At 35.9% G+C, this 15,000-nt stretch overlaps 2 protein-coding genes across 14 annotated transcripts in view; both read right to left on the reverse strand.

The window, feature by feature from the left end:
• LOC118448736 (protein trachealess-like) overlaps positions 1–819 on the reverse strand; it is an 85,853-nt gene extending 85,034 nt beyond the window's left edge. For all 6 annotated transcript variants that reach the window (XM_035882350.2, XM_035882348.2, XM_035882356.2 and 3 more), the window contains exon 1: positions 1–819. This exon is cut by the window's left edge and continues 233 nt beyond it. In XM_035882350.2, coding sequence (XP_035738243.1) covers positions 1–180 — 180 coding nt within the window. In that variant the 5' untranslated portion in view covers positions 181–819.
• A 4,030-nt stretch (positions 820–4,849) lies between these two features.
• The window catches only part of LOC118448734 (klarsicht protein-like), a 44,252-nt gene continuing 34,101 nt past the window's right edge, over positions 4,850–15,000 (reverse strand). For 6 of the 8 annotated variants that reach the window (XM_035882339.2, XM_085656029.1, XM_085656031.1 and 3 more), the window contains 4 exons: positions 14,417–14,580; positions 13,057–13,258; positions 10,333–10,715; positions 8,924–9,811 (listed from right to left, as the gene is read on the reverse strand). In XM_035882339.2, the coding sequence (XP_035738232.2) occupies positions 9,502–9,811; positions 10,333–10,715; positions 13,057–13,258; positions 14,417–14,580 (1,059 nt within the window). In that variant the 3' untranslated portion in view covers positions 8,924–9,501. The other 2 variants (XR_014981982.1, XR_014981983.1) reach the window with 2 other exon arrangements.

A 15,000-nucleotide genomic window follows, 5' to 3' on the forward strand; every position in this document is an offset into this window, starting at 1 on the left:
ATGATGATGAGCAGGATGACGATGATGCTCCAGAGAACGTTCCTCTGGTGTTACTGATACCGTCGCATCTCCACTGGTATTTCCAGCAGCAACAACGGCAGCAGCAGATACAGCAGCACTTCCGGATTCTGCAGCAGCAGCACCGCTTCCGGCGACGCCGCCGCCGCAGCCACGGTGCATCAGCCAGGCCTCCACCACGAACGTCGAGCCTCCTTCACCTCTTCCTCTTCCTATTCCTTTTCCTCTTCTTCTTCGTCCTCTTCTTCCTCTTCTTTCAACTTCTTCCGCGTCGAAATCACCACGAAAGCCCTGTTAAATTCTAGCCTACTTGTTCGTCTCACCACTCCCTCCCTTCTTACCGCCCTATCTCCCTCTATCCCTTTCTCTCTCTTTTTCTCCCTCTCTCTTCCCCTTTCTCTCTTTCTTTCTCTACTTCGATCTATACCTCGTCGCACTAAATTCGAGCCCTATTCGACTCTGGTATCACCCTGGTGGCGTATCGCGATCGATCGATCGGTTGATCGATCGATCGCCCGATCACTCACCATCGCGAGTTTCATTCTTTTCTTAATAACAACAACATGTCCTCACTGATAACAATAAAAACAACAACACAAATATGTTTTCAACGAAATATAACGATCGGGAGACACTCGTCGTGCTTTTTTGATAAGCAGTCACCGATTAACGCGATAAACGAAATCGGACACACGAAATCACATGAGGAACAACAAAGACGACGAGGAGTCCCACGGAGATCTCCTCTCGCGAGAGCCGCTGCTGCAGCCGGACGGAAGCGGCGGAGAGTGCTGGCGTAGCCTTTAGCTCGGCCATGAATGACGCGCCGTACTTGGAGCTACGCCGCGAAGGCGGAGCTTCTTGCCGACCACGTGACACCTTCCGCCTCCTCCGCCCCCACCATCGTCACCGCCACCACCACCGTCACCATCACCACCCTTCTTCGCGCCACCACCACCCTTTGCACCACCTTTCCTTCGATCGTCCACTTGTGAGCTCATCGCGAATCCTAAAGACTCCTACACGTGGTTCATACAACTAAGCTTTTGTAGCGATTTTCAAAGAAATCATGTCTTTCGTTCAGTAGGACATTTATTTATTACATTGACTTGGAGAACTACCAAGTCTGCGAACTAAAAAGTCAGTAAACGATTCGTTTCTTTCAAAACTAACAATTTTCAACTTCGCAGATAATATCCATCCAAATAGTAAAATTTACATACCATCAAATCCTAAAGATTTTTTTTTTTTGACCAAACCATAAACTCAAACAAAGAGAAAAATCGACGAACGACTCGATTTCTTTAAAATTTGACAATTCTAGAATAGACAAATAATTTTCAAAAATAAAGAAATAAAACGAAATTAATATACCAATTGATCTCTTGTATCTTAGCAATCCTAAACTCGATCATTGATTAACAGATAGCAAAATCAACATTATACTTGATTCCTTGAAGATCTTAGGCTTATATTAGAAATGAGATTAATTCTTTCCAAGCTAAATCATAAAATACAAAAATATACAATTTGATTTCTTAATGTCTGGCAATCAGACTATGCAAATGATCCCAAAGATGCAAAATTAACATATTTACCTTTCTTAGATCTTGACAATCCTAGACTCAATAGATAATCAAAAAATCAGTTTGGACATCGAAAGGACACGTAATACAAATGATTCCTTTCTTATCCCACAAAAGATTCGGTCCAACGAAGGGACTATAAAACTTGCGAAGCGCGATCGTTAAATCAGCAGGTTGTGCACGCCTTAGCAGAAGCAATAAAAAATTTAATCAAAATGCCCTCTTGGTAATTTACAGTTCTTGGCCCTTCTCTCTCTCTTTCTCTCTCTCTCTCTCTCTCTCTCTCTCTCTCTCTCTCTTTCTCTCTCTCTTTCTCTCTCTCTCAACCCTTTCGCCTTCTACGAAGGTAAAACAAGGGTGGTGGGGAAATAAGCGAAGCAAAGGACAAAGAATCGGAGGAACTACGGAGAGAAAGAATAAAGGGTGAAGAGAACCCCACAGGAGTCATAGAGGCGAGTCAGTTGAGGGCAGGCACGTAAACGAAAAAAATAATACATCTTGTCTCAACTCATTTACTGGCGTTAACGCGCATTCGCGTATAACATCCCCTCGTTCCACTTTTCTCTCGTAAATTACAAATTAGTACTTTGCCCGAACGAGTCATCTCGTTTACGCTTCTTCTCTTTACAATAGTAACGCTTGTCTCGAATTTTTCTACTGATAGATAAGAAAATTACATATCTTTTTAAAATTTTTATAAATAATTGTTTTTTTTTAATTCTCGTATCTTCTTTATCGTCTTATAATCATCTATTCTTATAAATGTTGTAATAATTATTAAAGTGTTCCAAGTAAAAGATCTATATAAAAATTGTATTCTTATTTTGTTTTATATCGATCTTATATATTATATATATAAAAAAAGAAACGTATTATGTCAATTTCCAAAAGAAGAAAACACGATTTCGATCACTCTCTTAATTCTTTTAATCGTATTTTACATTTTTATTTGTAGAGATCGAACAAAAGAAACAAGAAAATTTGGAAAAATAAATAGAAAATTTTCTTTCGGAATGACAAACGAAGAGAAGAGAAATATGCGAAATGATTATGCGGGAAATCTATGGCGTTGTAATGGTAATAATAATTTATTTAGCGGTTCCGCTTGGAAATATAAGGGGAAGAAGCATTGGCGCAACCTACCTGTAGGTACAGGTGTGAGTCGTAATAATATAGCGGGCTCGCCCTTTCACCTCGAACGTATCCGTAGCTTCGTATCGACTTCAGTGAGGCCGACGCGATCGGACTTGGGAACATCGCAATCATCGTACCGCTATATCAATCGTCAGTGAATTATTATCGAAGAAGATGCAGTTGGCATTACGTTTCTCTCTATCTCTTTTCCATTCTCTATATTCGACTAACATAAGCATTTCCATAGAGTAACCAACTAAGCTAAGAACCTATTGCAATGTTTTAAATATTTTCTCCATCGCATTAACTAATCTATCTTAATTTTATATTTCTTATTATTCATTATTTATATTCTTTTTCTCTTAATTTCTTTTTTTTTCTTTTTTAATACCTCGATTTGGAATTTTACAACAATAACTGGATTAAAAATAAATAAACTAAGAAACTTACAAACGATCAATATACTTTTTCTTATTACATCGACATGTAATTAAAAAAAAATGTATTTTTTATTATTTATTATTAGTCGTATTCTTTTTATTATTTTTCTATTGTTTTCTATCACAATTTAAAATTTCATAATAACTAAAAGTTACTCTTAAATAATCCAAACGTTATTATTATTATATTCACATCTACTTATAAGAATGTTGTTTTCAATTACACGTTAAATATTAATCGTCTTTTTTTCTTTTTCCTTTTTTTTTAGTTCAATTTAAAATTTCACAATAACAATAAGTTAAGAAACTTTCAAACATGCTGAGCAGATGTTCTATTATATCGATTATTTTATTATGTTTTTAATTATTTAATGTTCTTTTTCTTTTTAATTTTTCTCTAACTTTATTTAAAATTTCTAAATGGAACGATAAATGGTATTGTTGTTGGGAAGGTATTGTTAACTCCAATTCAAGAATTTATAATTTATTTTTATTTCAAAATGCCGAAATACATTACACAATGTTTCTTTAAATACGGATACGATCTCTCTCTCTCTCTCTCTGTCTCTCTGTCTCTCTCTCTCTCTCTCTCTCTCTCTCTCTGTCTCTCTCTCTGTCTCTCTCTCTCTCTCTTTCTCTTTTTCTCTCTCTCTCTCTCTCTGTCTTTCTTTCCTTCTCCCCCCCTCTCGGCAACGTGTTTTACAGTTCAGGTATTACTTGAAGATATATTGTATGACTATAAAAGTGCGAAATTCAATAGCAATCTTTTCGAAATAGACAGAGTAACGAAAAATCGTCTGTATGCAAGAACAATGACATAATTAATAATAAAAAATTGTTATTTTTTTTTTCAATATTACTGTTTCGATTTTATCGTTCATTTCTATAAACTTTTATGTATTTATAAATTTACTAAAATAATTAATAATAATTTTTAAAGTCTTGTCAAGAGACTAACATAAAGACGAACTTTTCGTTACCATTCGACATATACAAATAAAAACAAGCTTATAACATTGAAATGATCAGCATACCATTAATATAATTTTAATACTCTCTTTTTATTCTTTTTCTTTTTAAGAATCACGCTCGTTAATCGCTGATTAGTTTTTGATTGTTTCGATGCTCTTCTCTATTTGTAGGCTTAAAATCTTAGAAAAATAGTAATTTTTTTTCTCTTTTTAAAGTTTAACTTCAGTGAAATAATGAACCAGATTCTTTAATACAACATAGTAATTTCTTTTCTCTTTTTAAAGTTTAACTTCAGTGAAATAACGAACCAGATTCTTTAACACATTTGATTTTGAAAATATAATTTTAATATATTCTAGAACCATTCTCACGTTACAAGAAAGCAAGTAGTTCTTAAAAAAAAAAAAAAAAAAAAAAAAACCCAGACAAAATAGAGACGTGATATCGTGGGTTTGTCTACAGGTTTTATAAGCTAAGTAATAATAAATAACAAGAAGAAACAGTAACAGCAAAGATAAGGAGATATTAGAGTGAGTAGTAAATTGTAATAAAAAAAAAAAGAACAAAAATAAAACGAAAATGAAAAGAAACAAAAAAAGAAAATAAAAACACAAAAAAACTTGTAGACACCAACGCAACGTCAAATATTCCGTAAGGATCGTAATTCTCTCTTTTTACTTTTTTTCCTTTTTTCCTTATTTCTTTTTTTTTTTTTTTTTTTTTTACAGAAATATTCTTATATCGTTCAAAGATAATAATTTTTAAGGAAAAGATTCGCATGCAGGAGATGCGAATACGATCGTTATATATTTATTAATCGAACGCATCTCGTAAGTTTAAACAACCACGATAAGTGGGTGTCAATATAAAATACAAAAAAAAAAAAAAAAAAAAAAAAAATACAAAAAAACATGAAATGAAAAATGCATCGTCACGAATGCAAGCGAAGAGATACTGCATATTATCATTAAACGTAAAATATTTTGATTTCTCAGGTACTTTATACATGTATCATAAATGTAAGTGAGAAGTAAAAGCGCAAATCTTTTTTTCCTTTCTTTTTTCTTTTTTCTTTTTTTTTCTTTTTTCTTTTTTTTTTTTTTTTTTTTTAATATATGTTACTTCTCCATATTTATCTATATACTTCGATGAAATGGAAATAAGAGAAATCGATGAAACAAAAGATGCCCAACAAACCGTAAAAAGAATTAAAATTAAAAAAATTCCAATACGTAAAAATAATTAAAATGACATTTCCAATTGATATTAAAATTTCAAAACGCTCATACTCATTGATCGGGCATAAAATTTCAATCATGTATTATAAAAACATTTAATTAGCGAGGGTTACTTTAATAATTATTCAGAGTAAAATCTCCAAAGTACAAGATAACTTTCAAGTTTGGACTAAAGGAGAAGAAAATATTAATGGGAGACGGTGAAATCGATCTATCTATCTATTTTTCGATCTATTAATCGAGCGATCGATTGACGAACAAATTGGAATTTATCCGTACAAATTCATCGTTCGATCAATTTCGATACATCAAAGTAGAATGTTCGATTCTATCGAATAATATTTCATTTTATTAAAAATCATCCCAAAGGGGACAACGTAAAATTGGAGCATCGAAATAGTTAAAAATTTAAGAACAGTTCCGTGTTATACTAAACGTAATACTATTTGATAATATCGAAAGAACGACTTCGAAACCGTCAATTTATATTTGTCATCTAAAAACGAACAATCTTTCGGATGAAATCATGGTCTACAACACACAATTATCGTCGTTAAAGTAATTAGCTAAGATAGTTGTGTAAAAAAAAAAAGAAAAAGAAAAATAATAATAATAGTAATAATAGTAATAATTATAATAATAATAATTATAATAATAATAATAATAATAATAATAATAATAATAATAATAATAATGAAACGAGGAAATCATTTAAAAAAAGTTGTACATTTCGTTGATACTTGTAGGATATATGATAGTTCGTCGTTAATCATGTAAACAAACTTTTACCCTTATTTTATCTTCGTATCTCCGTCTTCAACGATTCTCTCTCTCCCTCCATCTCTTTTTTTCTTAGTCTTTTTTTCATTCTTTTATTAATTTTTTTTGTTTAAAATCCCACATTATCCTAAAAGGAGAGCAAGAAGGATAGGTATTATCGCATACTCTCTCCTTAGTTATCGCTGCAGTACATAAATCATAAATGTACAAATACGATCGATCCATTGATCGATCGATCATCAATTGTTTCTTTAATTACGAAAAACTTACAAGTTTTTCGTCGATTCGCCGTTCAATGCTGAACGGTCAATCGTGAATCTTCTTTTAAAACGCCGACACGTACTTACTCGAGTAATATCGATGTACGCGATTTCTATGAAAATGCATCTCAAATAACGTCGTTGTGATACGTCATAACGTATAATGTAAAAGATGTAAAATAGTCTGCAAAATGCATTTCGTCGATTATGGATTAAAGTGCGTCGCTAGTCATCTTTAATGAATCCGAGCAAGCGTTAGCAATACATTATTGCTAATTTTTTTATTTTATTTTTATTTTATTTTTATTTTTATTTTTATTTTTATTTTTATCTTTGTTTTTATTTTACTTTATTCCTATTTTTATTTATTTTTTTTTTCAATACACACAAATGAGTACGCTTACACGGTAAGCATCGTACGAAAGATCGGAAGTCATCATCGCGATTGCAATAGAATTGTCCTGTAATCATAATTCGTCGTGAATGAAAGAAAGTTTTGTTAAATGTGTCTTTCTGATAAATCGTGAAGAACTTTACACAAAGCGTATAATTACCTTTCTACGCTCTACCTCAAAAAACACGATTAATTGATGTTCTCAACGATGAAATAAAAAAAAAAAAAGAAAAAAGAAAAAAGAAAAAATAAGCTCATTTTGTGAGTGTGTATGTGTGTACAAGACGATGACATGTTCAGTAATCGATGTCGATTTCACGTCTTTATAAATATTTCTCCATTTTCGCGTATTAAAAATACACGAATCATCAAACCGTTTTCGGTTATCTACTTTAACTGTAAAAAACACAGTTGATCGTTTTATTTATCTTTTTAACGTATTAGTAAGCGACTCGATATCGAAGTGATATCGATATCAAAAGGAAAAGAAATGGAGAAAAAAAAAGAAAAGAAAAAAAATGAAAAGAAATAAAAATAGTTGTGCTATCCCTTCAAATGGATTGTTGTCGATCTTCGTTATCAACTGTTCAATTAGCATCAAAGTCTGTATTATAACAGACAATACTCCTACTAACACTTCTTTATCTATTTTGCACATCCGTTTGTTCATTATAAACGAGTAAATAAGATTTTTTAATGAACGTCTCTTCTCTTCTACGATGGCAGTGTAACACGCTTTATAATAAGCGAAAATCTAATCTCTTGTAGATAATCTTCTCGTTATACGTCGTAATCGATCGTATATATACACCATTATTATAGAAAAAAACAAAATTGATGAACATGATATTTAACGAATTCAAATTAGCATTCGGAATTTTTATCGTTTTCCGATCTAATTTGATTTTTAATAATGAAAAATTCTTCTTTCTTGTTAGGAAGAGAATTATATTGAGGAAAAAAACATTAAAAAAAAAAAAAAAATAAATAAATAAAAAGACGAAATAAATGACGAAAACGTGAGCGAGCGGTGGTGTGTACGATGATGGTGTAACGAGAAATGAAGATGGTGATGGGAGATCATGTTCTAACAAGCTACATACATACGTATGTGCAGTGAATCTGGACGAAAATAGAAAAATACTGGTCCGCAGAACGATTTCCCGTTATCCCCAATGAAACTTACATTTTTCTCTCTTTGTCTATCTTCTCTCTCTTCCTCTTTCTCTCCCTCTCTCTCTCTTTTTCTCTCTTTATTTATCTATCTATCTATCTATCTATCATCTATCTGATTCCTTCGAAGGCTTTATCACCGAATCAAAGCCTACTTTCCAATTCTGTCACTGTCTCAAGAAACGACAGTAGAAACAAAATCGGTTTTACTACTTCGATCTACACCTGTTTCTTTTTCTACTTTTTCTACTTCTTCTTCTCTTCTACTTCCTCTTTCTCCTCATCCTTCTACCCAGATAAGTAAAAGGCTCTCTTTAAAGTCGGATCGTATAAATCTTTCTGCGAGAATAGTAACGTATAATGTGTAAATACTCGCAATACTGGTACATCTAAATCGAACTCAATTTCGATTTTTCATTCTACGTGGTGTTTTTCATTTTCCGAAAGCAAACCGCTTTTATTCGGAAATGATATATTCGGCTGCCATATTGGTCCGCCATACGTCTTTCAATAAATATATATTTCTTCTTCTAACAATAAAAAATAAAAAAGAATCCTATCATCGTTAATAACTCGATCATTATGATCTTCCATGTAATTATTATAACGTTATTATTTGTTGCGACTTCAAATTCGCCATATTATATTAACCGGTCCTCTGTAAAAAATATTATTCCTCGTATTCATTCTCGAATACATTAGATACGTATATATCTTTGTGTAACTTCTACACACACATGCGTATATATATATTGTATATCAATCATATCAAATTAGTAAATCCATTTGAAAACTTTCTCGACAGATAGTCGTTCATGTATTTTATATATGTATATATATATATATATATATATATATATATATTACATATATACTTACCCGGTCTTCTCTCATTTATCTCTTTGTTCGATAAATAGCATTTCTATAAATAAAGATATATATATATATATATATATATACAAAGAAGAAGAGAACAAATAAAAATATGCTCGATCGTCGTAACTCGAACGAAATGATTAAACAAGTTCTCGAATGAAATCTTTGAATCAATTTTCGAACAAAGACTATTTCTTTCCAGTTGTACTCCTCGCGTAAGAAAATTTGAGCATAATGAAAAATTAATCGTCAATCTGACGACGAAGCAGGCAGTGTACAAAAACATACATACATAAACATATACATACATATATAACACACACACAGAGATACATATACATATATATATATATATATATATATATATATATATATATATATATATCAAGAAAACAACGAGGGCAGTGCGTAAACTAGAAAGAAAAAAGTCGTCGATCAAGTTACGAACGACGGCACTGTCATCGAGCATACATACGTATACAAATACACGCACACGCGCACACATATGTACACAAATACACATACACACACACACACACATCATCACACTTAACGTACACATATACATACACGCAAACACCCACACATATTCTGTGCTGTAACGAATCGGTCGAACTGGACGACGTTTATTTACACTGGAGGGGGCCCTCTGATGTAACGAAGCTGCGGAGTCAAAGAGAGATTGAGAGTGTTGGCCGCTTCGCAGCAATGTGGTTCGAGGAGACAGGCGGCACAGAAAAGAGCGACTAGAGCCAACTGAAAGGGCAATGCGGCCCTCAGGATACGCCATATCCAACTATGAGGAATGTCCGGTTCGTTCTCCGGATCACCAGTGTCCTCGGATTTTGTTGTACCAACATAAGCGTCCATCTCTGATTGATCTTTAATTGCATCATCACCAATGTTGTTGTCATCATTGCCAGATGCCTTCTTGCGTTTGCTAAATAATAGAACAAAACAGAAAATAATGAGGAATGTTAACTATCGGTTTTGAGATCAGACTCGAGGTTGAACACGTAACTCCATTCAAACAGAGCCTTTTTATAACTTTTTTTACGAGGCTACGTGCCGAATGTTTCACACCTACTTCAAATGAACCTATTTTCTTCTTGCGATTAAAGGCGACTATAAAAGTAAGGGAGAGAGAAAGAGAAAAAGATAAAGAGAAAAAGAGAGAAGAGAAAAAAAGAGAGAGAGATACTTGAAGGAAAGTTTTGATAAGACACCAAAGCCAACGATATTCTGACCAGAGTTGAATCGTGATTGGAACTTCCTTCGAAAGGGAAAGGTCTCTTGTCTGTCCTTGAAATAATTTCATGGATCGCAAAGAGAACTTGTAGAGATGAACTTTTGGGAAGAGGTAAATTTTGTTTCTTCTGAATAGCTTCTAATAACACTGGACTATAGTAGTAAATGGATTATTAAAACGTGTAATAGCTTCAAAGTTTTATGAATACTCACTCGGTACGATAATGATGCTGACCAGACATTCTTTTAATAGTACGATTTTCGACGCTGGCTGCAGTACGAACGATCAGTTCACGACACTGTTTCTGTAAATCACGTAGCTCGATTTCAGCGTCCTCGACCCTTTTCCAAAGTTCGGTTAAAGCTTCGCTTCCTGGATCAAGTTGATTCTCCAAGCTACGCGTCAAACGACGAAGAGCTGCCAATCGACGTTCTCGTTCGCTCAGCTCCTGCTCGCTACCGCTATCAGATATTCCACTGTCCGATAGTGAACCACCTTCTTGGCTCAATAACGTTGCTGACTGATCAGTAAACTTTGCCAAAGGACATGCAGTTATTTCCACGATCGTCGCATCATTCATTACCACCGTCTCGTTCTGAAAGTTAAGAAGAAGGTTTGGGTTCGATGTTGTTTTCAAAGCTGTTCTGATCGGATCGCTTGAGTGTAGCCGCGAGGCATCCTGCGAAGTATCGCATAATCCGCTGTCAAAAGATTGGCAAAGGTAAAGAGAATCCTGTAGCTTTATATGTGTATATATACACATACACTCACACGCATACACAGACAGAGGATGTTCCATTTAACTCGAGGACCTTAAATATATTTGTTATTTTCAAACAACACGATTGATAATACCAATTGAAAAAAAAATGATTCTAAGCATATTTTTAACAAATTCATATTTTTCGACATTTTTTTTCATAACGGGTCAACCCCATATGACGATAAAAAATTGCGATAATTCGCTGGCGACTTTCACCGACGAATTCATCCAGGAAATTGTTCATTCGCCTCTCACAATCAAACGGAGAAATCCAAAAATACAAATGAGAACGAAGTGGAGACACGGTCGAACGGGGGTAGAAGATGGAGAGAGGGGGACTGAAAGAGAAGAACGATGGAGGAAGAAAGAAAAAGAGAGGGAGAGGGAGGGAAAGAGGGAGGGAGGGAGAGAGAGGGAGAGAGGAGGTAGATTTAGGCTGTTTGCAGCAGAAGAGACGGAGGGAACGAGCCTCCGGTAATGAAAAGCGCGATCCGCATACCAAGTAGCAACCTCCGAGCTAACCTATATATGTATATACACACATACACATATATACATACATTCACAATATATAACAAATACTATGTAGGAAAGTCAAGACGCTCGGCTCATTTCCAGTTATATCTCGAAGACATGCGGAAGCTGAGAAACAGACAGAAGACACGCGACGTTTCCTCTGATGTTTCTTCTTCCGTCCTTGACCGAGGACAGAATAAAACAAGAAAAAGAGGAAAAAAAAATAAAAAATAAAAAGAATGAAAAAAACAAAACAGTAAAGTTAAAAAAAGGTTGCTTTTCGTTAAGCAGGATGGTAGGAGAGAATGCGCCTTCCGCGGACGTTATTAAATTTGTATTTTTACGCTGATTCCACGGACCACTCCGGTACGTGATGCGAAAGAGAATCGTTCGGGCGATTAACGATCCAAGTTCCCTAGGGAGCGGGTTCCTCCTCTGAGATGGCCAACACCCCCGTTACTGGCCAGCCCTGAACCGTTGAAGGATCAACATTCGAAGCTGCTAGCTAGCTGGCCATCTAGCTAGCTAGCTAGCTAGTTTTCTTGCTTGCTACTAGAACATGCGCACACCATCCACCCAACCAACTTGATATTTTATTTAAACTCCTATCAAAATTTATATCCGCGTACCGCGAGAAAAGGCAAAAGAACATTTCTTTGTATCGTTCTTCTACCTTCGCTTCACCTTCTTCCTTTTTCACAGGAGGAGAAGAACTCGAAAGCTTGAGAAAAGAAAGACGTAATGCCGAGTGCATGAAATTATCCCCTCGAGTACTGTAGATCGGCGAAAGTAGAAACTCGCTGGATCGTTCCGTCTTGACGGGAGTTTGAATACGGTTGAAAGTATGCTCGCTCGACTGTTACCCTATCTCCAGCAGTGGCAGTAGTAGTAGGAGTAACAGCAGCGACACTAGTCAGAGGGTAGAAGAGTGAGAGTGTATTGTGTCGCGAGTCGTACGTCTTCTTGACAGACGAAATGAGCGCCGGGACAATTGGAAATCGTCGGACCAGACGTGCCTTGCGACTGCTTCATCCCTCTTCCTTTATTTTTCTTTTTCTTTTCGTCTCTCTCTCTCTCTCTCTCTCTCTCTCTCTCTCTCTCTCTTTTTCTTTCGTATTCCCAATTCTACATGTACTAGAGCTACGCGTTCGCGAAGGCGAACGAGCTCTAGTAATACCGTTTACCCGTAAAGTGATACAGGCAACACCTTGACGAGAGAAAAAAGCTTATATACTTCAGTGACCTAGATTAGCTCGATTTTCGTTATAAATTTAAAGGGTTTGCCCTGAGGGCCAAGAATAAAGCTCGTCGTATCGCGGGCAGTACGTCTTCTTGACAAGGCATAAGGAAGGAAAGTGAGAGGGCTTACTTTATATGCAAATACAAGACGGATATGCTTGGAATAGGGGGATCGGTCTTCGCGATGGCGTTTAACCGAGACACGATATCGACAAGTGTCATGCGTCAAACGAAGCCCCCTATAAGCATCCTCATTCCTTATTCCTCCTTACAAGTTGAACATGACCCCTGAATCTTACGACCCTATCGTAAGGAGTTCAACCCCACGACTGTGAATCTTAAGAAAAGGAAGAGAAGAGACTCGAAGGACTTTTGATAATCACGTTTAGATTGACTCGAGCAGAAAGAATCTACTCACCTGAGAATGAACCTCTTGCTTCTCTGAAAGAAGACGAGCAACGTGACGTACAGAAGAGGCAACTTCCGAAGTAGCACCGGCTTGAAGAGCAACGTCCAGCACCGCTAGAGTATCCTTGTCTCTACGTAAATCGCATTGAAGTTCCGACAGGCGTATGCTAAATTGTTGGACAGTTTGAAGAGCGCATAGACGTTGATTTCCTCTGAAAAAAAAAAAGAAAAAAAATATATATATAAAGAAAAAATAAAGAAAGAAAAGAAGAACAAGGATAGGGGAATAAGTTCGAGTCATTCTCAGTGATCTCCCCAAAAAAGAATCTGACAGGTAAACATAATAAAAAGTGGAAATGTGGTAAAGCCGAGAAGCAAACATCGAGAGAACCGTCGTCGAATTATTTGGTGGTTCCTTGCCGGCGGCACTATTGGCAAATAAAAACATTTTAGTCCTACCCTCGAAAGTCTACATAAATCTATATGTCAGAAGACGAATAAATCGAAGTTGACCCCTTCAATATGAAATCTTTCAATCGGATAAGAACGAGACCGGAAGAATTGACACTTTGAGAATTGGCACGGATTAATAACGTACGTCTTCTTATTATTCACGTCGCACAACACGCAACAATAACTGCCTTACGAAGGAAAGAACAATTAGAGGCACGTTCTTGCAATCGTAAAGTGCTTAATATCAGCCGACGGACGATTTAAACGCCATACCAGGATAACCACGGAACGTCCCTAAGAGGAATAGGAATTCCTGGGACACGAGCGAGACTCTACGAGCGAGGGATGGAATTGACCTCGGCTAAACCCAGTGGGTCAGTGACGAACCCTTTCGTACAAAATCCCTATCACATGAAAGAGGAAGGGAAGGGGAGAAAAGCTCATGGAAAGTTTTTGAGAGAGGTTAAATCACTTTCGAATTCCATCCGAACGAAACTATACACGAATCTATATTCACAGTTTACCGTAGGAAACTTTCAATCTTTTTTTAAAATGAACTACTGATCGAAAGACAGAATCTTTTCTTAGAGCGTTGACAACAGGATTTTTCTAATAGATCCTCAGGTCATCCCCAAGGATAACCGTGATTAAACTCGCGATCCCTGTGTTAAAGCCAATAATCCCACGGGTCTCAAAACACGGGTCTCAAAATCTCCCGTAGAGAACATTACTAGGCTTCTGGCCTTCTCGCGCCTTTCGATGTTTGCTCTCGAGGCTTCATTATCTCTAACAATATTTGGTTTTAAAATCGTATGCTTTCGTCAGTAAATAAAGTAAAAGAGAGATAGAAAACTGTTAGGTATACTGTCTAAACTCGACCTAAACCTAATTTACCTAATCGTAAAGACTCAACTAACCTTTGAAACGTCTCGTCCCAAACTCTGTAAAGATCAGCTACGCCGTCCTTCAAGGCTGTAAAAATCAAAGACGTAGAGGCACCTAGGTCGGTGATCAATCGATGCGCCGAGACGTTCAATGCCAACATCGCTGCCTTGCGTTCCCTTAGAGCGATCAATTCTGCCTGTAACATCAAATATATATAATTTTAGGTATTAGATTTTTTACATCTTTTTATGATCATCTGACGTATTGATAAAGAAGGTGGATTATCAAGATAGAAGAGGTGGGAAGATAGAGGGAAAAGAGGAAAGGGGGATAGCATCCTAAGGGTTGTTTCAGGGTGATATAGACGATGAAGGAAGCATGTCACGTTGTCGCGTCCCTGTCGTCCTTGCTGCAGAAACCGACCGACGGGAGCCGCATAAATAAACTCGAGTTTATGAGGACAACGTCGTGCTTCACTGGGAGAGGAGAAGAGAGGGAAGAGGAAGGTGTTGTTAGAGGTAGGATGGTTGTAAGAGAACGAAAATGAGAAGTTCGTTCCTCGTTCCATTTCTCTCATTCAAAGAGGAAGAGGGAGAAGAGGAAAGACCTCTAGAGT

Source organism: Vespa mandarinia, chromosome 3 (genome assembly GCF_050613455.1).
Source record: "Vespa mandarinia isolate Hongniang chromosome 3, ASM5061345v1, whole genome shotgun sequence".
Lineage (NCBI taxonomy): Eukaryota > Metazoa > Arthropoda > Insecta > Hymenoptera > Vespidae > Vespa > Vespa mandarinia.